The sequence below is a fragment of the Sturnira hondurensis genome, unplaced genomic scaffold, assembly GCF_014824575.4.
Source record: "Sturnira hondurensis isolate 20B ecotype Veracruz unplaced genomic scaffold, ASM1482457v3 Scaffold0007406, whole genome shotgun sequence".
Lineage (NCBI taxonomy): Eukaryota > Metazoa > Chordata > Mammalia > Chiroptera > Phyllostomidae > Sturnira > Sturnira hondurensis.
In genome coordinates this window covers 10,500,387-10,522,218 of record NW_028080037.1, presented here as the reverse complement: position 1 = coordinate 10,522,218, position 21,832 = coordinate 10,500,387, and the positions used below count along the sequence as shown (strand labels likewise).

General features: G+C 42.8%; 1 protein-coding gene across 6 annotated transcripts in view; it reads left to right on the top strand.

Annotated features, from left to right (window-relative positions):
* The window catches only part of CIT (citron rho-interacting serine/threonine kinase), a 150,661-nt gene that overhangs the window by 18,079 nt on the left and 110,750 nt on the right, over nt 1–21,832 (top strand). For all 6 annotated transcript variants that reach the window (XM_037052227.1, XM_037052226.1, XM_037052225.1 and 3 more), the window contains exons 6-9: nt 9,677–9,819; nt 10,516–10,609; nt 16,337–16,540; nt 18,337–18,490. In XM_037052227.1, coding sequence (XP_036908122.1) covers nt 9,677–9,819; nt 10,516–10,609; nt 16,337–16,540; nt 18,337–18,490 — 595 coding nt within the window. The remainder of the gene's footprint in view (nt 1–9,676; nt 9,820–10,515; nt 10,610–16,336; nt 16,541–18,336; nt 18,491–21,832) is intronic.

The window sequence follows — 21,832 nt, the reverse complement described above, 5'->3', positions numbered from 1 at the left end:
GGTATATTGCTCTCTGCTCTTCATCTTGTTTTTTGCCTTTTAACGATTTGCCCTGGATATCTTTCCCTGTCAGTGCGCACAGGTCCACCTCATTCGTCTGAATGGTTCTATAGGTATTCCTCATGTACTTGTAATGTGAGAAATTCATTTTGGGACCTGTGTGGGTTCTTGGGGGTTTAGATTCCTAAAGTCCAAAAAAAAAAACCTGTCCTAGAAACAATTTTTGTCCCTGATTCAGCCCTTAAAACAAGACAATATAAACTTTACAGAGGCTTATGTGAGAAAGAGATGGACTCCTATTTATTTTGAAATTTCACAGGACTTACTGGGAGGGACTCTACTGCCTTTATTTCTGACCTGGAATGAACGGTTTATTTGCTTAGGTTTTGTATTGGTTGAGAACCTGTGCGGCAGAGAAATTCCTCCCGAGTCCGCCCAGCCTCCTAAGCAAGGCCATTCCCATAGAAACATGTGGGGAGCCTGGCCTTGCACCAACCACGCCCTCCTTCAACACCACACCTGTGGTGATGACAGTCTGAAACTTCCTTTCCTTGAATGTTGTCTGGGAAGCTTTTCTTCCTTGAGACTTGGGGCATGGAGCCCTGACCTTCACAAGTAACCTTGGTGTGTTTTTAGTTTTCACTGATATTCTAGGGTATTTGGTGCAAATGCAGCATTTGCCTTGTGGTGTCTTGCAGGGTTCCTTATGTTTGGGTTTATTAACAGGCTTCTTAATTAGTCCGCGGGAAAGCAATTCCCTTGACGCTGCAGAGGTTGGTTTGTTTGTTATTGTTGTTTAGGATATTTTAATTAGAACTCTGCAAATGATTTAGAAGATTAGCTTCTGAGGATAAGCTTTGTTTTCAAGGCAGTGCAGATAGTTTTGGAAGTAGGACGGGCTCTGGTTTGGGCAAAAGTTTAGAGTTCGCAGTTCTGGTCTCCTTTGCCCTGCTTTGTAAGTTCGTATTTCTTTTCCTCTGGGTTGGAGAGCTCGCCTTCTTGATATCCAGTCTCATGCAGCTTCTTCTTAAAAGTACACGTTGTTGAGATACCCTGGAACTGTTCACTGTCAAGGTCAGTTGTGGGAGTGGTGATGACAAATTCTAGGAGTGATACTGGTAGTTTTCTTTTTGTGTTGTCTATAGTGGTTTTTTTTCTTCTATTTTTTTTTTCTATAGCGGTTTTTGTTCATGTTTTTCTTCATGGCTCAACAGTTTTCAAAGCACATCTTCATGAACGGAATATTTGGGCATTTCGAGAATTTAAAACTCTTTTGTTGTCACCCTTTTCATTCCTACCAATTGACTTTGTCACAGTGGTAAGGACCTTCCCTTTTTAAAATGGAATTTATTGGGGTGACATTGCTTAATACAATTACATAGGTTTCAGGTGCACAATTCTATACGTACATCATCTGTATGTTGTGTGTTCACCACCCCAGCTCAAGTCTCCTTCCATCACCATTTATCCTGCTTTACCCTCTTCTCTCTGTCCCCACCCTCCCTTCCCTCTGGTAATCAATCACTATACCGTTGTCTGTGTCTGTGAGGGTTTTTTCTTGTTTGTGTTTGGTTTTTGCTCATCCCTTTGCTTTTAATTGTGGATTTAGCTGGTGTGGACTTCTGCTTGGAATTTCTTCCTGAGATATCTCATGGATTGGGAGTATCTGCCATTCTTCTGCTAGATGGCTCCTGGCTGCGGGCGGCTTCCCTTTTTCAGTCTTTAACTGTTGGCCTTCTCTTCAGATTTTGTGAGGTTGTCTACCCACCATCTTGCAAGATGGGTATGATCGCAAAACAGCTGCTTTCGGGAGTTCTAGTTGCCTCAGCACATTGATACCTGGCTGCCAAGATGTTTTTGTGCCCTTTAGTAGTTCAGTTGGGTATCACTGATGGGATCTTGCAATTATCTCCTTGTCTGCATTGTCTTCTCCAGTGCTTTGGTACTCTGAAGTAAGATGCTTGCTAAGGGTGCAGTTTTCATAGAATAACCCAAACTTAGCATAGGAATTAAGATGTGGTTACAGACCCACCATCCTTTATCTGCAATTCTGAAATACCCAGAACTCTGAATAACCTCCAAGTTCTTTTGTTAACTTATTTGGCAGCAAACCCTAACTTGAACTCTAGCAAAACCTGACCTAAACTCTCTTATTCATTTCCTGCGACTGCTCATCCATTTTGCTGCAAAATTATGGATGTATTCTATTACAGGGTAGTATCTCAGGCCTTACCCTGGGGTGTTACATAATATAAAGTATACGCACGGTTTTAGCTTTCTGAAGCCTGGACGTTTCTGAATCTGGAAACGCATTCTGCCACGAGGTCAGGGGGCCATGGCTCCATTTCGGCACCGCACAGCACTGGAATTCCTTTGTACCTGTTGGCCGCGGTAGATCATCAGACCTTTGAAGTTTGGGGAAACATGCAAATCACAGTTTCCTGCCAGTTGAACGTTAATTGGTAATGCAAATGCAGTTTAATGAGGATACATTTTATATTAGTGAAAAATTTATCGGGTTCCTCCTCTGATGTGTTTCTCAAAGCTGTCTGAATTCTCCAGCCCTGCCTGTGTGAGTTCAGGCCGCGGGCTTTCGTCCGCATTGCTGCAGTAACCTCCTCAGTGTCCCCCTGCCATCTGTCTTGCCCTTCCCCCACGTCTTCGACACAGTGCAGCCAGGTCATCCTGCTGTTAAAATCCTTCACGACGCCCTGCTGCCCTGTGCATGGAGTCCAGCCAGAACCTTTCATGGGCTTTACATGGCCTTTTTTGCATATGCCTTTCGCCTTATTGCTTACCATTGCTCTCCTTTCACTTGGCATTTAGCCCAACTTCCTTCGATTCTTTGAACTTGCCTCTGACCTTTCTCTATGCTGTTCCCTCTTGTTTCTCTGGCTTGCTCTGACTTCAACTCCTGGGCCTAAGGACCAGAGGTTACTTCTTTTAGAAACTCTTCCTGGACCCTGTGCTGGACACACCGCACCCTGTACTTCCTCCTTCTGAGTGGGCGTTGGTCTCCGTCACTAGGCTATTCCCTCTATGATGGGAGGGATTTGTTTCCTTTGCTTCCCGAGTAAATTCTTAAGAAATATTTATTGGATGACTACCTGATTGATTTTGCAAGAATTTGGTTTACATATTGTGCTATGGAAATCATATGTTAGCAGTGTGAGTTTTGTTCTCTAAAGTATGTAATTCAAGGTAGACACGGTGCGGTTCTTAAAATTTGAAGCGCAATGCAAGGAAATGGAACTTGAGTCCTTCGGAATTTTGATGGTTAAAAATTTCTCATTTGTAGTTACACACTAATGAATGTGGCTTACCATTCTCTGGTATACCGAAAATTGTAGCAAGTCCGTCGTAACGTCTGGTTCTATATAACAAGGCTAGCCCTGCATTCTGGCAGGCGGCCCATGGAAGCAGAGCTTTTAAATCTGGTTCGTGATGAAATCTGCTCAATTCTGTAGAACAGATGCCCTCATCAGCGTCCTCCACAAAGGAGCCGATCTTGACAAAGGAAACCTTGTTCTGCAGCTCACCACTTGTAATACTGCATATCTAAATTCTTTGTGAAATTCTTAAATCTTGCGGGCTGTGTACTGATGTTTTTCATGCTGCGGGTCTCTTCAGGCTGTTCCAGCGCTAGGCCAGTAGCTGACCTGTGGATCTTGTTTCCCTTATGTGGCCTAATATCAGCTTCCCTCTCTTGATTTCCAATGTGTTTTTCCGCCATTCGCACACGGGGATGTATTAGTTAAGGTATAGGCTAAGCTACTGCAACGAAAAGACCCCAAAATATAGTGCATGCAGGTGGAGCGCTCTGTTACATGTAATACTTCAGGGACCCAGTTTCCTTCCATCTTGTGGCTACCTCTCTCCCTTAAGGTGTTGTATTCTTTGATGTGCTTGAACTTGGGGGCCATTTCATGCCTTTGTTCCCCGTGGCTGGAAGGAGAAAAGAGCAGAAAGGCAGAGTAAGCATGTTTCTTTCGCATAAATGATATGGAAGAGGGACAAGTCATTTCCTCTAAGATTTTGCTGACCAGAACTTTATCACATGACAACACATCCCTACTGTCAAGCTGCGTGGCCTAGATCCAGCTAGAATTCTACTACTAGGGAAGAAGGGGAAAATGGATTTGGGGACAAATTATATAGTCTGCCACCGAGACTAAAACAGAGTGTATCGGAAGCCACGCTCCCTAGATCCGCCTCCCATACTGTTGTTCATTAGATTATGTCGTAGCCTCCAGAACCACTTCTTGATGTGACCCTGTCTCCACTGTCCTGCTTGGAGTTAGTTCTTTATATTTCCTGTCTCACCTTCAACGTGCAGCCGTGCAATGTTGTGGACCATGTAGCATCTCCTTTCTGCGTGGGAGCAATTTAGAGGTGGGTTCTTTCTGGGCAGTGACCCTGTGACCCGTATGCACACCAGCCCGTGCTGTTGTTAGGAGTCTGGAGAGAGTTAAAGAACACAACTTCATTGTTTATTTTAGTGAAATGTGCGACAGCTTACGATAGTTTTGACAGCGAGACATGTGCTGTTTTGCTCTCATGGGGGAAGATTATCCAGCTTTCAGGCTCGTCTCGAAACTCGCCAGCATGCTCGTGTGCTGCTGATCAGAAGCCAGGATTTGGAAGATGGATGCCCATCAGGAGGAAGCTGCTGCTAGAGTGTAGGCTGTTTCCTTGCTGTTCCTTGTTTGGCCTTTCTAGAGCCCTTGGCCTTTTCAGCTTCAATATTCTCTTTGGCAGAATGAGATATTAAATACCTCTTATGGACCTCAATTCAATGGCTGAGTATGTTACTGCCTTAGGGGGTTCCTTGGGTTCTCTGTGCCTTTGAAATAGTTTTGTGTCCTGGTCTTTTGAGGCATATTTCAAGGAGTAAATTTAGAGTTTTATCATCTTAGGCATCACCGTTACTTACCTTGTCCCAGTTTGCCTGGGACAACCATCTGAGTTTCTGATTTAGTAGGTCTGGGGTGGGGCCCAAGAATTTGCCTTTGTAACCAGTCCCCAGGTGGGGCTGCCGCTGGTGGACCCCACTTGGAGAACCGTGGTCCCATAGCTATTGTTATAGCTACATTTAGTTTCTGGTTACTGTGTCTTCCTTTCACTCCTTCAGTAATTGTGTGCACGTCTGAGATCCCTTCTCAGGATCTTTTAGGTCAAGGAATGGTATCTGCTCAACTCTCCTGCTGTTAAGTAGTCGAGGTTTATTTACAGTTTATCTCCCGGAACCTTGCCCACACCTCTGTAAATAGCCCCTGCATTAGTTCATGCCCTCAGTCATGTAGTTTGAGTGAGCTGTCTGTTTCTGGCCAGGACTCTGGATGATTCAGTGCTCAGTGAGGAATGTTTTGAATTCATGGATGAATCAGGCAGGGATTCATGGTTTCTGAAATAACAGGCCTCCTCTCTTTTTCCCTTGGTCATCTTGCCCTTCAAGAAGAACACTTCAGGGTCTCTTCCAGGGACCACTTGGCTCAGAGGATGCCTTCCTTTCCCATGCCAAAGATCAGGAACACTGGGCAGAGCAGAGCGATGCCAGTAGCATCATTATATTTTCATGGCACTTTCAGTCATGCTGATTATGGTGCAAGCATTTCAAGGACAACACTTGTGAGTGATGGCCAGCACAGCGTGCTTCTAATGACACCCTGGGCAAATAGGAACAGAGTACTAAAGAACTAGGAAATATTCATACACCCCCACATGTGCATGCATGTGCATGCAGGTGTGCAGGTATATGCATGTGCCTATGTGTGCACACACATACATACACCCTTGGGCTCAGGTGCCACACCAAGTACTTGGGTGTTGCATTTCCATCCCAGTATTTGGGGCTATAGATGCAAACACCAACAGAGAAGCGTGTAAGACTCGCCCTTTAATTAGCATCTGCAGCTGCTGCCATCAGAGGGGTCTGTCTCTGTTGGCCTGAATGTCTTTTCTTTAAAAGAGCAAGTCCATTATAGCTCTAAGCCAGGCTTGTCTGTCAGCTGCTGTGCTTTCTCTGCCATCCGCAGTGTTGTCACACTGTTTAGGGCTTTCACCATCTTTTTCCTCGTCTCGCTTCCCTGGCCTTTGATCACCATGCCTTGGCAATCACCATGCCTTGGCGATCACTTGGTGCCTTTTAGGTGACCTACAGCTGTTCAGTGCGTGCAGGGACATTTCCCGTCCTTGCAAAGATGGGCGATTGCTGCTTCAGTGCTGATGGACTGGTTGTTTTCGAGCCCCCTGTTGTCAGTGATCTTGTCTTGATTTGCAGAAAGGCTCCAGGTCATTATTGGCCGGGGGGGGGGGGGGGGAGCACCGGAAGTAATGGCTCTATTAAGGCCAGGTTTCCTACAAGGGCACCTTTTCTGTAGAAACTCTTCAATTCATTGGAGTAGGGGGCCATGTTGGCTTCATGACCTCAGCATAGTGCTGGGCTGGCAGCATCGGAGTCACCCCGGTAGCTCCTGAAAATGCAGACTCCTGGGCCCCACCCATGGAACTTGATCCCTGAAGTCTGAGCTGGTGGTTAGGATAGGAAGGAGGCATACTTTACCCTTTCATACTGCTTAAGTTAAAAAAGGTTTTTTTCATTCCATTAGAATTCCAGTTCTGTGGAGGTAGCTGTTTTCCTAATGTCCAGAATAGTGCCTGACACATAGTAGGCACTCAGATGCTTACTTGGATGAATGGGTTTTATGTATTTTAAAATAGTGCTTCCTGGAGTGTTCTGCTGGGCAGGCAGGTTTGAGACGCCCTGCTCTAGAGGACGTCCCAGTCTGCTTAGAAACCACATTTTGGGGGGATCAGCGCCTCACTGGGCATCATCACTGAGCAGTAAATCCAGATACTGTGAGTGATCAGCCTGGCACAGCCTGGGTGGCGACTTTGGGCTTAATTTGTTCGTAGTGTTCTGCTGGTGCTCTTAAAGACTCTTAGTTTGTGACTTTTTAAGGAAAAGTTATTTTTATTTTTTATTTTAATGAAAGGGGAAGGGAGTGAGAAGAGGGAGAAAAACATCACTGTGAGAGAGAAACATCAATTGGTACGGGGACCACACTTGAAACCGAGGCATGTGCCTGTCTCAACTGGAAATTGAGCTGGCGACCTTTCCGTTTACGGGACAATTCCTAACCAACTGAGCCACCCCGGCCAGGGCAATTTGTGACTTTTACACTTGACCTTAGCCGAAAGGCCAAGAAGCAATCAATTTGTGACTTTTGATGATGCTATTGGAGCCTCTTAATTTGGTACCATTTTTAAAAGCCCAAAAGTATTTTCTGAAAGTGCTTGAGTCCTGGTTCTTTGTTGTACGGTATCTCTAAGCTCCAGGGTATCAGGAGCTTAGGCCGGCCGGCTGCACACAAGCTGTCTTCCCCATGGGCTCCATTCATACCAGGATGAGTGACTCTACCCCAGTAGGCTAGTTTTAGGATACAGGTAACATCTTGGATAGCCAAATCTACTCAATAAATGTTTAAGCTGAGTTCTCCTAATGGTGCACAGCTGGAATTTTTTGAATGGTAATTTGGAATCATGTTGGTGGGTCAAGTTTGATTAGCTTCTTTGATAAGGACCTAGTCTATTTAGAGGTTTGTCATTTCATCTGTCTATTTTGGCCTCATGTAGTGGCGCATGCTGCGTAGCAGCTGTTGTAATTTTTGTTGATTGTCTTCTCAATCAGTCCTGGTTTTGAAGAAATGAAAAGGTTGTTTGACTCATAGAAAAGACTAATCTAGTTTGGTGGGGATTTCCAGCTCAGAAAATTGTAGTTTATTTTTTGAATAGCATGCATATGTGTTTTGCCTTTCTAAGAGATGGTTCTTATTTTTATTAGTAGTTGCACATAGAATCTTCAGAAGTAGCTGTTAAATACTAACTAGTGGTCAGTTTGTGAGTTCTTCAAAGTTGCCAGTGGCTGCTGTAGATTTGATTTTCTCATCCTTAAACTGAAAAGCTGTTCTGTATTTCACATCTTTAAGAGAGCCAGACTAGAACATTTATAACTGTAATGTGTCGTCATAAATATGCATTGTTCTTATTTTAAGACATTTCCGTTCTAAAAGTGTGAGTACTTCTGTTATTATCTGTGAATTTGGGGGGGATGTTTAAGACCTTTTTAATGGCAATATATATTTAAAACAGATGTAAAAATTAGCATTCACCCACACACCCAGGGCCCATGGAGAACCAGGTTGTGGTGAGTGGGTGAGCGGCGGGTGGCTGGGTGTCTCCTCCAGCATGGGACAAGTGGCTTCTGTCAGCCGTGAATTTGGGGGAAACCGAGTCTGCATTGAAGCTGCCTCCCCTTCTAAGTGTTGCTGCTCTTATTAGTTCATAAATCAAACTTTTTTTTTAGCAATGGCAGTGCACACGGAACCTTACTCTTCCAATTGTACGGAGAGTAAGGTTTCATTTGCTCGGTCCAGTACCTGCTTCGGTATCTGCTATATGTAAGATGCCATGTGAGTGGGGGAGACTCCCGGGTCTTGTGGAGCCCTCCTGGGGGGCGGGCAACCTGCGATTCCTTCAGGGGGATCTCTGGTGTGGGGTTGGCTTGGTGCCGGGCAGGTTCCCTACTAGACTAGCCTGGGGCCTCTGGGGATATGTACAAGATGTTCCTTGTTTGATGGACTAGAGCATTCTTTTACTTCTGGAGTAAAACCGGAGGGGAGTTTGGAGGAGGATGGGTAGAATTCACATCCCAGAGTGAAAGAACATGAACCGTGTGGAGGACTTTGGTGCCAGGCTGTATATTGCGAGCGTTCCCTAGTGTGGAGGAAATTTTTTGCTAATCAAACATTTTATTTTACTTTCTACTTCTAAATTTTTTCCCCTATGTATATACTAACAAATGTAACAATTTTTTTTTAAATCATAATAAAGGGCTGCGCTTTATCCTGAATGTGATGTGATGTCACTTTATGTTATCATGGACAGCATTCCAAGTCAGTATGAATAGATCGACTCCATTTTTTAATATCTGCATTCGTCCCATTGGGTAGATGTCTCATGTTCTCACAGTTTCTTAATGATGGATATTTTTGGGTGATTTCCAGGTTTTTTCCTCTGTGTTACAAACAGTGTTGCAGTGAATCTGTTTATCTGTTTGTGTACAGACTATTAAAAGTTCCTGTAAAGTAGGCAGAAGTGGAATTATGAGGTCAGACAATGTATATTCACATTTAAATGTTTGGTAGAGTCAGAGTGCCTTCTGCAGTGACTGACCGATGAAGGCAGAGAGAGTGTCACGTTTACTGCGTGCCTCCCGTGTTCTGCTGGGTGCTGAGGGCAATGACAAGGGCCCTCTAGGCATCTCCATCTTGTCCGTGTACCCAATCCTAGGGAAAGTCTAGGGTGGCAGTGTGGGTGGGTGGGTGGGCGGCTGAGCGGGTGGATTTAACACAACTTTTCAAACTTGCCTTGCAAACGCTGTGCGTGGTGTGTGGTACTAGTCTTTCATTGTGTCCATTCCCTCGGGGAGTGGGTGTAATTTCCTTAGGGCAGGGACCTCTTTCTACGTGACTTACATACAGTGTGTGTCACCCATCTTCATTACTTTGTGGACACATCGGAATTACAACATGTCAGGTGGGGATTTGAGGAGCTGATTGAGACATTTCCTTGTTGGGGGTGTATGAGGAATGAATAACTGTGGCATTCTATACAGGTCATGGAATATCAGCCTGGAGGGGACTTGCTGTCACTCTTGAATAGATATGAGGACCAATTAGATGAGAATATGATTCAGTTTTACCTGGCTGAACTGATTTTGGCCGTTCACAGTGTTCATCAGATGGGATATGTACACCGGTAAGTGGACTTCCTGGTAGCATCCTGAAAATTTGTCTGTAGCACCTAAGAGTTCCAACAGTAGAATAAATGGGCGCGTGATTTCAGCGTCAAAATAACACTTCATCCAATTTTTAGCTGGTCTTAATTATAACTGGCTGAAACTAAGTTCTCCAAAATGGCAGACATTTCAGCTTACCCATTCAACAGTGAAATAGGTTTAGAATTGTAACATTCTCAAGTTTGCTAGGAAGATCTGCAAACATAGTTAGTAAGACCAGAAACTCTGAGGTGGGTTCTTTGGGTTACACAGTAGAAAAACAACGTGATTTGCAGAAGGAACTGACATACCATGTAGGAAGAGAACACCATGGAGTTGTACTTTTGACCCCACCTGTTAGTAATTTACGAACGTGTTCCACAAAATCCTCATTCAGGATTTTTTGGTGCATCCTCACTCATAATGATGTTTTATGTCTATCTGAGATTGTTGTGGAACTGGAGTGATGGTTAGAGCAGGAATCAGTGGAATCCTCCTCCTCTTCTTCAATTTGTTTTGCAAATTGTGTGCTTGTTCCTTGTATCCATCTATAGGGAGGTCTGTAGCGCAGAATACGGGCACTAAGGTTCTTGGCTGAATCAATATCCTAGGTTAGTGAGCGCTTGCTGATAGGCATGGAGAAGGCAACACTAATTCACGCCCTGATTTTCGTACAGAGACCTCAAGCCCGAGAACATTCTCATCGATCGAACGGGACACGTCAAGCTAGTGGATTTTGGATCAGCTGCTAAAATGAACGCAAATAAGACGGTAACAAAATGCAGTAAGATAGTGATCTGTGATCCTCATGAGTTTGGGAGATGCTGGGATAAAGCTGAGTGACATTTTGGAGCCTCTGTCTAGCGGGGTATGCAGTTACTTCTCCAGGGGGCTGAGTGGGGACGGGGACACAGGGCTGTTTCCCAGACTTGTGTGACCTTGGCACCTTGTTATTTTTAGGAACATTCTTATAGTTTGGTTAAAAAGAAAGGCAAATGCTTAGTTTGTTTTTCCCTTTACTTTCCTTGCCTATTATAGATTGTTTTCTGTTACATTATGTTTTTTTTTTTACCTGAAAATAGTTTGATGAAATGTAACTTTATCTCAAGCCCTCTATTTTCTATGCAGCAAATTTTAATTAATCATCAGAGAATTTGAACTAAATATTCTTCCTTAAGCATTAAGGACCAGGTGTTCAAAATGTCAATTCTAAGTCCTGGAACTATGGCAAAAATTAAAATGTATTCCATGTGCCAAGTAGTAAGGCAGGAGGGTAGGTTTTGCAATCAAAAGTGAGAATACTTTAGGGAAAAGATGACAAAGTAAAAATATATGTGTATTTAAAAAGGCTTCTAAGAAAGTGTATACATATTAAACTGAATATGGAGGTCAATTATGCAAAAATGGTAGGTCTAAGAGAAAACCAAGTGAGATTTTAAGAGTAGTTTCACAACTGAACCACTCGGTGACCTAGACAAGTCCTTATGAATTTGGCTTTTTATTCTTTCTTTAGAAAATACTGATTCTAATAAAAATGCACAAATTAAGAGGTTAGAGAAACTGCTCTTCAGAATGCCCCAGCTGTGAGAGTTAAGTCCTTTGTATAAAGGGCACTATGTAAAATTACCTTTTTCCCCCTCAACTTCCTGGAGGGAAGGAGGGTATTATTTCATATTATGTTGTATAATCTATTCCCTGATCATTATATTAAGAATCAGATGATAGAACCAAAGCATTAAAAAAAAAATCATGTACAGTTTAGAAACAGGCATGAAAAATTAGGTATTGCATTTATGGGGAAATAAAGCCCAGGAAAAAGTGTTAAGGAAAACAAAAGTTTTACAACCTAGGATTAAAAAACCTTTACACTGCATTCATGACTTTAAAAACGCATGCATCTAGAAATAAATTGAATCACAGGGTCAAATCAAAGAGTCAGCGCCACTGACACTTTGTTATGGGACTGTCCTGCGTGTCACAGTCTGTTTAAGCTGCATCCCTGGCCTCTGTCCACTAGGTAGATGCCAGTGGCACCTTCCCCTCCAGTTGTGACAACCCAAAATGTCTCCAGGCATTGCCAGATGTCCCCTGGGTGGCAAAATCACCCCTGTTTGAGAACCACTGCAGTGGATTGAGAAGCATCAGAAATCTAGCTAATGAGAGCTCGCAATAATGTATCTGCTGTAGGAAAACCTACTCTTGAAATGCTAGGTCAGGCCCTGGCTGGTGTAGCTCAGTGGATTGAGCGTGGGCCTGTGAAGCAAAGGGTCGCCGGTTCGATTCCCAGTCAGGGCACATGTCTGGGTTGCAGGCCAGGTCCCCAGTGGGGGACCCATGAGAGGCAACCACACATTGGTGTTTCTCTTCCACTTTTTCTCCTTCCTATCCCCTCTCTCTAAAAATAAATAAATATTTGGGGGAAAAAAAAAGAAATGCTAGGTCAGGATCCAAAGTCACCGCTTAGGAATTAAGCGGAAGCCCCATCTCTGGGCTTGGAGTCTCTCCCTTCAGAGTCTCTTGTAGAGACAGGACCCCTTTCTGTCTGTGATTTCTGTTTTGCAGTGCTTCAAGCTGCCCTTTCCACTGCCGCTAATTGTAGCAACCTTCACTCCAGGCGGGGAGCCTCCTGGAGGCGCTCAGTTTTATTTGCAGCTCAGCAGTCTTAACCCCTGATTATTTTCATCAAGGAGATGTGGTCCTCAGCTCTGTACCCTCGGGAGTGTTCTTGGAGACAGAATAATTTCTCTAGAACGTTCTGCATTTAGGGCTGAGGATGTAAATTCTCGGTAGAGAAGGAATTTTCAGCATTGTTTTAAGTGCAAAAGCCCTTTTATTATAGAAGACCCAGACTCTGCAACCAAGATTAAGTTTGGATGTAGAATTATGGTTTTTTTGGTATTTTTCATCAGTGGTGGTGGGTTTAAAATGTGTTTCTTTTAAATAGAATGTTTTACAGGCCTAAAGTAGGTTCTCAATGTTTTTTTGTACTCAGAGTATACTATATAAAGTTGAATTCACAATTGACCGAAATTATTATGTTACTCACCCCAAATCAGTTAACTCTTTGCCCTACCACTCTCAAATATTATCTGTGTATTTTGGATATTTATGAATCTTAAATTTGTTGTGTTTTCCATCTCCCATTGTCTTTTTAAAATTTTTTATTTAATTATTTTTCAAGTACAGTTTTCTGTATTATTCCCATCCCAACCCACCCCCCTGTGTCCCATTGTCTTTATTTCAAGCTTCTTAGAATATTGCTTTGGAGTGTTTTTGTTAGAAGACACAGGTGGACCACACTGCCTGTGTTTACTAACAGCTCTGGGTGTTGAGCTGAGACGGGCCATCCACAAGCTGTGTGACTTGCTGTGTAACCCGCTTCACCTTATTAGAATCTCAAAGAATGGACAGCAGCTAACATTTCTGACCTGTCTCCTTCAGCTCTCAGGAGAACAGTCGTAAGAAGGTTATAAATAAAGATTATAAATCAGCCCCATTTAGCAGTTGGAAACCGACAGGAGATAGCTCTTTTTGAGGTTTACATAGGAGTGAAAAGATTTTATTTCTTTTCCACAAGTGGAACAGCATAGACTTTTTTACCCTGTTTCTGCAGAGGTGTGTGCCCTGGGCAGCTAGATGGGGAAAAAAAATAGGTTGAAGCAATTTTGTGTTTAAGCATTTTTATGGGAAGGGGCTTGGAAAGAGGAAGACAGTGGTGTCTTACCTTCTTCTCATCTGCTTTCTGCATGTAAAAGAATCTGTTAGGTTAGTCCTTTTCTTTCTTTTTGAAAATTTTCTATCTCTCTAAATAGGACTGACCCTTCTGTCTCCTAGTCATTTATTGTTTCCTCCTCAGCTGGCGTATTTTTTTCCCTGCCAATGTAGTGAAAATGAACTTACAGTTCATAAACTGGGGCCTGTCAGGAAGGCTGGATTCCCCTAATATCTCACCCAGATTAGCTGGCTTGAGTTGCCCCCAGAGGAGAATGAGAGCATCTTGCAAAGTTCTTATCAGGATATGTGAGATTATATGTTGAACAGTTTAAAAAAAAATAAAAGATTTTATTTATTTCTTTTAGAGGAGAAGAGAGGGAAAGAGGGAGAGAAACATCAATGTGTGGTTGCCTCTTACATGTCCTCTACTGGGGACCTGGCCTGCAACCCAGGTAATGTGCCCTGCCTGGGTCAAACCTGCAACTCTTTGGTTCTCAGGCCGGCACTCAATCCACTGAGCCACACCAACCAGGGCTTGAACAGGTTTAGTGTGCTTGGAGATCAGCAGCTAATGGAAAGTTAGTAGTCATTAAAAATCTTTGTCAATTCTTATTAATTACTATAGTAGATGTAGAAAAAGCAAGCTGGAGAGTGTTTTTATTTAAAATTTTAGAAAATTTACAAAATGATGAGATACAAACATATGATCACATACCTGTTACAGGCAAGACTTAGCTGGGGAGTTATCTGATCTTTGATAAGTCTAATCATGAGTTGAAAATGAGGCATTGACAATTTATACCTTTTTCTGGGTCATGCTGAGAGTCAAATTTCTTTCAATTCTTTGGTTGTGAACAAGTAACCAAGCCAAGTGAGCTACAAACAGGGAGAACCAAGTAGTTTCAAATGAACTAGTGTGATGGAAAAATAAAACCCAACGATGTGCAAATGACATGTATTTAAAAATTGTGTATTAATGGTTCTGCAAGGCAATCAAGCATAAAGGGTGGGGAAGCGTTTAATAAACAGTACAGTGCCATTACCAATACCTAGTTAAATTAAGGGATTATAGTGTTTCCTTTTTTAGTTTGGTATTTAAAAGATATTTCTTACTGTCATTATTAAGTTTCTTCCCCACCCCCTTTGCCCCCCAAACCCCGCAGTTGAGTCCTAACCTTGTGCTGAGCTCATTAACATTTACACACACTTCAAAAGACAGAAGTCGGGGCTCAGCTTGCCCAGCGTCAACGCTTCCTCTTGACTTAAGCTACTTTCAATTCTTCAAGCTGAAGGTGTCCTATGTGTATTTTCTCCTTTCTCTTCACTTTTGCCCATCAGCATAGACTGTGGCTGTCTCAGGTGGGTGGCCATCTAGCTTTCCCAAGTGGGTACTTGCAGTGGACATCCTGTTGCAAGGTGTCAAGAATAACAGTATCACACTGCTTTCTGGGTTTACGGTTTGGAAAAACCTATGATGGGGCCTAGGCGGGTGGTAAAAAGAGAGGGAGTGGGGAGAATGGGTCTGTCGCCTATCACAGTGGGTTTCTGGACAGAAGAATGGACAAGATTAAGGTTACAGGCTGAAGGAGCTTGGGTCTTCCGCACTGGGCAAGAGAGACCTCCTAGCGCCCTCTCTAAACATCTGCTTTTCTTTCAGTTCCCAAAGCAAAGCAAATGTACTTTCTTGATACGAAGCCCAGCATTAAAGACATGTGGCCTTACCCATAAAACTTCTTGGCTTACTCAGGGGCACTTAACATCCGTGGATGAGGAGAGAGCTCTTTTGTGCCATGCGGCTGCTGATGTGAGAGAGGCCTTTTTGGTTGGAGGGTCACTGGACACCTGGTCGACACAGTGTGTGTGATAAACATCAGGCCCCTCCGTTGTGTGGGGGAGAAGGGTAGAGGGGTGATCCTTAGACTTCAAATTTTGTGGCTCAGTAAAACTTGAGAACAGTTTTGGAGACCAGAAGGGTTGCCGGCATCCTGCCGGGGAAGGGGTGGGGGCGAAGGGCAGAAAACCGGCGTCTGTCATGAGCATCATTTCAAGAAACCAAGGACATTTAAACACTAAAACAGACGGACGAATTCTCAGGAAAAAAGGACAGGGCAGTTCTTTAAATGGAATATATTTAGCTTTATAAAAAGCCATCCTACACTGTCCTAATGTTTCTCTGCCAAGGTCAGGTGCTTGGGTGCCATTGGATTCAAGGGCCCTCCCTGGTGGGGAGGGAACCAAGGAGCAGCGTTGGGGATGAGGAAGGGAACTCATTAACATTTGACCTCTGGTGCACGTTTTCATGTCTTGCCCTGTGGGTGTGTCAAAGTCAGAATGTTGATCCCAGATATTTGAACTTGAGATATAACACGTTTGTAATATTTGTTGCCAGCTAGCTGCTAGTTTTTAGGTTGATCGTATAGCTTCATCTTTAGGACTTACTATCATTTTACTGTTTTACAACTAAAAGAAGTCCTATTGTATCAGTAACGTGTACCAGGAAAGATATCTTCCATTTCAGGTATATATTCTGCTCCCATTGTACTGTAACCAAAGGGTACGTAGGTCATCAACAACTCTTTACCTTTTGCCTTTGGATTATATTATGTCCTTTAAAAAACCCAGTAAGTCCTTTGCCTTTCCTGACAATGTGCCTCTTGACAGAGGTTCCAGTGTGCGGGAGAGCAGTGATTGGCGGCAGATCAGCTGGTGTCGGAGCTGCGGCTGCTTGCAGCCCGTCCGAGGATAACTGAGAGTTTGTTGGGTTCGTTTTACTTATGTTTCCAGGTGAGTGCCAAACTCCCGATTGGGACCCCAGATTACATGGCTCCGGAAGTGCTGACGGTGACGAATGGGGACGGAAAAGGTGTCTACAGCCTGGACTGTGACTGGTGGTCCGTGGGGGTTATTGCTTATGAGATGGTTTATGGAAGGACCCCATTCACTGAGGGAACCTCAGCCAGAACCTTTAATAACATCATGAATTTCCAGGTAAAGAGCTATTTGTAGATTTTGAAGTGATATTGAGAAATGTCATTAAAAATGGTGAAATAAACATTTGTAATGTATAAACCAGCAGTACTGGTAATAACAGTGGCACATACTTATGTAGCACTTATTTTGTGCCAAAAGCTGTTCTAAACACTTTATTAATTGTGTTTTATTGACTTTCAGCCACCAGTAATTAATGGTAAGCCTATGTCATTACAGAAGAAAACCTGTTGCCAATTAATCTATGATAGTTGATTGATTATAAATGCATTTTGATTTCAGTACTGTTTAGTGTGAATAAATGTGAGTCTTAGAATTGATGAAATGTAGTTTATTAACTTGGTAAATTCTGATAACCCTGTGAGGTGGATGTTACAATTTTCATTTAATAGATGAGGAAACCGAAGCTCAGAGTAGTTAAGTAACTTGCCCAAAATAACGCAGGCAGTCTGGTTTTGCAGTCCAAGCCCTTGATGTTATGCAATATACTGTTTCTTAGTAGGAATAGCTATCCAGTATGATAGAGGACATGAATTAGAAATATAGTAATATAGCACTGGCTGGTGTAGCTCAGTGGATTGAGCATGGGCCTGTGAAGCAAAGGGTTCCCGGTTCGATTCCCAGTCAGGGCCCATGCCTAGGTTGCGGGCCAGGTCCCCAGTGGGGGACACATGAGAGCCAGCCACACATCGATGTTTCTCTCCCACTCTTTCTCCTTCCCTGATCCTCTCTCTAAAAATAAGTAAATAAAATATTAAAAAAAGAAAAAGAAATATAGTAATATATATGAAGTAGAATTTAAAACTATTTTCTAATAACTGACTTTCCACTCTATTAAGCCCATTTCTTTTTTTTTAAAGATTTTATTTATTTATCTTTAGAGGGGAAGGGAAGGAGAGAGGGAGAGAAACATCAATGTATGGTTGCCTCTCGCACATTCCCTGCTGGGAACTGGTCTGCAACCCAGGCATGTGCCCTGACTGGGAATCAAACTGCGTTCCTTTGGTTCACAGGCCTGCGCTCAAACCAAGCGATCACCTCTGAAATATATAATATATATCTATTATATATATCTATTATATATATATAATATCTATTATATAATATATAATAGATATTATATATATCTAATATATATATCTATTTTATATATATATCTATTATTTGTTATTCTTGAGTCTCCCCTTAAGTTAAAGTTTCCGCTCAGATGATTCTTGGGGCTGGGTTATTTTCTTCATTTTAATCCGTCCATTTAGCAATGAGTGGATTGCACTAGGCATTGTTAGGTACTTGTACCAGGTTTACAGTGATGAGCAAGAAGGAGAAGGATCTCTCTGCCTTCTCCATCATCACACAAATCAGAATGCACTGTGTGTGTGCAAACGCAGAGTACAGAGGGAGGAAGCAGGAGGGAGTAATAGGGTGCAAGAGGTAGGCAGGGAAGAAGGGCTCGGGTTAGCGAGGGTGTTCTGGGCAGACAGAACAGTGTGATTTGTTCTGGAAGCCCTAAATAGCTCATCATTGTTGGACAGCAAAGAGCGAGATGGGGAGTGTAGCTAGATGAAATGGGCGAGGAGCAGGGGTCGTGAACAATATTGAACCCTTGCAAAGGAACCAGGCCTATTGATGTGAGCAGGCCCTTTATTTTGGGAGCATGCCTTTGGTCCAAAGTGACGAGGGCACAAAACTTCCTTCTTTAGAAAAAGACAAACTATATATGAGTGATACTTTCTTAACTTTGGGACATGTGAAGCTGAATTTGCTGAGGAAATAATTATTTTATTTTTTTGGAATAGCGCTTTTTGAAGTTTCCAGATGACCCCAAAGTTAGCAGTGAATTAGTGGATCTGATTCAAAGTTTGTTGTGTGGCCAGAAAGAGAGACTGAAGTTTGAAGGCCTTTGCTGCCATCCTTTTTTCTCAAAAATCGACTGGAATAACATTCGTAACTGTAAGTAGAGCCCCGTTCCTTCAATTCCAGTGTTGGGATTAAGAAACACTTGAGAATGATCTGAAATTATTGTGGGCCACAGAAGCTGGTGTCAATTGTAAAAATAAGGGCTTTAATTATCTACAGGCTAGAAGAGGCTAATGATGTCGTGTAGCTGTCTTGGAGTGATAATTCCACTTTAAAATTGTTTGCATAGAACCGGGTCATTTATCAAACTGTGTTGGTGGGCCCTCAGAATATTATCTCTCAGTAAGTTAGAGAGAGGGAGTTCCGAGGTGATCGCTTGGTTTGACAGAGTTTCTCCCCGGAGGAGAAGTGGACCCAGGTATTTCATTCCCAGGTTAGGGAAAAAGGTTCAGAGATCTGGCAAAGTGCCCAGGTCGCTCTGCCCATGGCCAAGCCTGAGAACTGTGAATGCCTTGTGTTCATTTGTTTCCCTCTAAGATTTTTGTTTTTGCTCACAAGCATGTAAAATCTTTATGCACACAGTAGATTCATTCATACATCGCTTTGTCATCAATTAGTGCCACAAAGACCTGATTTGTTAAACACAAAGACCTGATGTATTGTCACCGAAACCAAAATGCTTGTATTTTGACAAATCGGTAATTTTTTGAACCGTTGTTCATTCTATTCTTGGCCGTGTTGTTGATTGAGTGCTCTGGTGACCAGACCCGGTGATTAGCATAGTTTAGAGCCAGTAGGAAAGCAATCGACCTGTTCGAGCTGAGTGTTTAGTTTTTGCCGATGAGGGAAGTGGGCAAATGGATCATTTCTAGGAGTCAAAGTGAGGCTTCCAGGTGGAACCACGTTGTCAACCACGTTGTCGTTATCACAGCTCGCACCTTCAGCTGGAACATGTGAGCTGGGTTGAAATCCAGCATTGTCCAGTTGAAAGCCATTTTGATGGTTTCTCTGGCCTCCTGACAAAATATTTCAGTCGGCTGAATTTCCATAAGTCTGTTCTTGGGAACTTTTTTCTTCGGGTAGCCGCATTGTCTTATTTTTCTAATCTTTAAGCATCAAACCCGCCAAACTTCCAAGGTTCCAAGTTTTTAATTAGCAGTATATTTGCAGTGAAGTCTATTTTGCTTTTAGAAAGACTTGATAAATTTTCTTTTACTTGCTATTCAAATACTTAATCTTTTCTTGCCTTGTCTTTTTATCTCTGTAATGTTTTTGAATAAGCAGCTAATTTTTTTATGCCTGCCCTTACTGATTATTCCTAACAACATATCTCTACTTAGGTAAGTCAGTGAATGGTGATTAATCACCTGAGGAACTTTATTTTGTGCTTTGGTAAATCTTGACTGTTTAGTATTGTGTCAGATTTCTCCGATTTTGTTCCAATCTTTTCCTTTCAGACTGTTTATAGGTTTGGGGCTTATTGAGTTTACAAGAAAGTGTAACCCCTGTTCTGTAAATTCTATAGTGCCCGTGGAGGGTACGCGCCATTGTAGAATGGGCCCGTGATGTGTACCGTGAGGCCTGTTTTTGAAGGTCATGGTTGTCTTTGGGAGGGGATGACCCTGTGATGGATTACTGATAATGCTGGTCATCTTAACACTTCTTGCTACCACACTTGACTCACCGGGCCTTCTGTGGTTATCTTAGTGTTTCCTTATTTTTAACATGTGTTCTCCCTCCCTTCCCCCACCCCCTGCATTTGTATAAGGGAATTCTCCTCCAACGGAATCCTGACTATTTAAAAAATTATTTTTAAAAGTAAACATTGTATATATTTAAGGTGTACAGCATGATGATTTGATATATGTATACATGGTGAAATTATTACTTTAGTGAAGCTACAGTAGTAATTACTGTAATTAATAATTAATATATCCATCTCCTCACATAGTTAACTTTTCTCGTTTATTAAAAAATTATTTGTATTTTTAAAGACACCCACATATGTCCCAACAAGTACCATCACTTATTTCGACATAACTAAGACTAATGTCAAGATCAAAAGATGTATGATTTGAGAATAAAGCAAATATTAAAACCAGAAAAAATTATTTGTTTTAGAGAGAGGGGAAGGGAGGGAGAAAGAGAGAGAAAGGAACATTGATGTGGGAGACAAACACTGGTTGGTTGCCTCTCACATGCACCCTGAGTGGGGACCGAGCCTGCAACCTGGACTTGTGCCCTGACCAGGAATCGAACCAGCGCCTGTTTGCTTTGCAGGATGACACCCAACCAACCACACCTGTCAGGGCTTACCTTTTTTTGCTGCTGTTGTTGTGAGAGCACCTGAAGTCTACCTTCTTAACAGTTCCCAGAATTCAGGATAGTGTCTTTAACTACAGCCATTACGCCATGCCCTTTGACCAACATCGCCCCTTCCCCCTCTCCATCCCTGGTGACCAATGAATGCTCTGTTCTCTGCTTCTATGCATTTGACTCTTTACATTTGTTTAAATCCTCACCTGAGGTTATGTTTATTCATTTTAGAGAGAGATGAAGGATGTGGGGGAGAGAGAGAGGGGGAGAAAGACATCAATGCGAGAGAGAAACAGCCATTGGTTGCCTCTTGTACGCACCCTGAGGGGGCACCAAACCTGCCCTGACCAGGAGCTAACCAGCGACCTTTCACTTTGTGGGATGATGCTCAACCCTCTGAGCCACACCGGTCAGGGAAAAATATGTTTGTTTTAAAAAATTTAATGAAGACATATAGCCAGTAGCTCTTATAGTCTCAGGGGATATGCAGGTGGGTATTGATGTGTCTCTCGAGGGCTGTTCTGTTTTTAGAGAGTAAGCCATTGACAGGAGAAAATAGGCTAAAGAAAGCTAAATGCTTATCAATTAGAATTACAGGATTCCCCCTCTCTAGTCTGAATTTAGAAGCTACATCCAGAGGTGTTAAACATATGTAGTATTTTACTTTATTCTAAGATATATTGAAACTTCTTATATTAGCTATAATTGCTGAATTAAAAGGATAAAAATTTAAAAAATGTAGAAATCTGGGTGACAGGAATATCAGGTAAGGAAATAACATCAGGGCTAAAGGTGAAGACAAACATCTTCCTGTTGTCAAGTTGCTAGAAGATGGATGTGGGGCCATCAGCCTTCCAGTGGCCAGAGCAACACAGACAATGAACGGTTACAGAAGCCTCCGTTCCATGAGAAAGAAATGCAGAATGCTTTGCTCAGAAACGACTTGAGGACTCTCATCACTGGGTTCTCCCTGAATGAGGCGGCCCCTTGTGACCTGGTGGGCCACCACCCTCCAGTACGTGCCCAGGGGACTTCCCGCGACTCTCCCTGCGGTGCTCTCGGTGTAAGCCCGCGATGCACTTTAGAGTTCAGTTAGGTACCGAGTGCCGTGAATTAGAC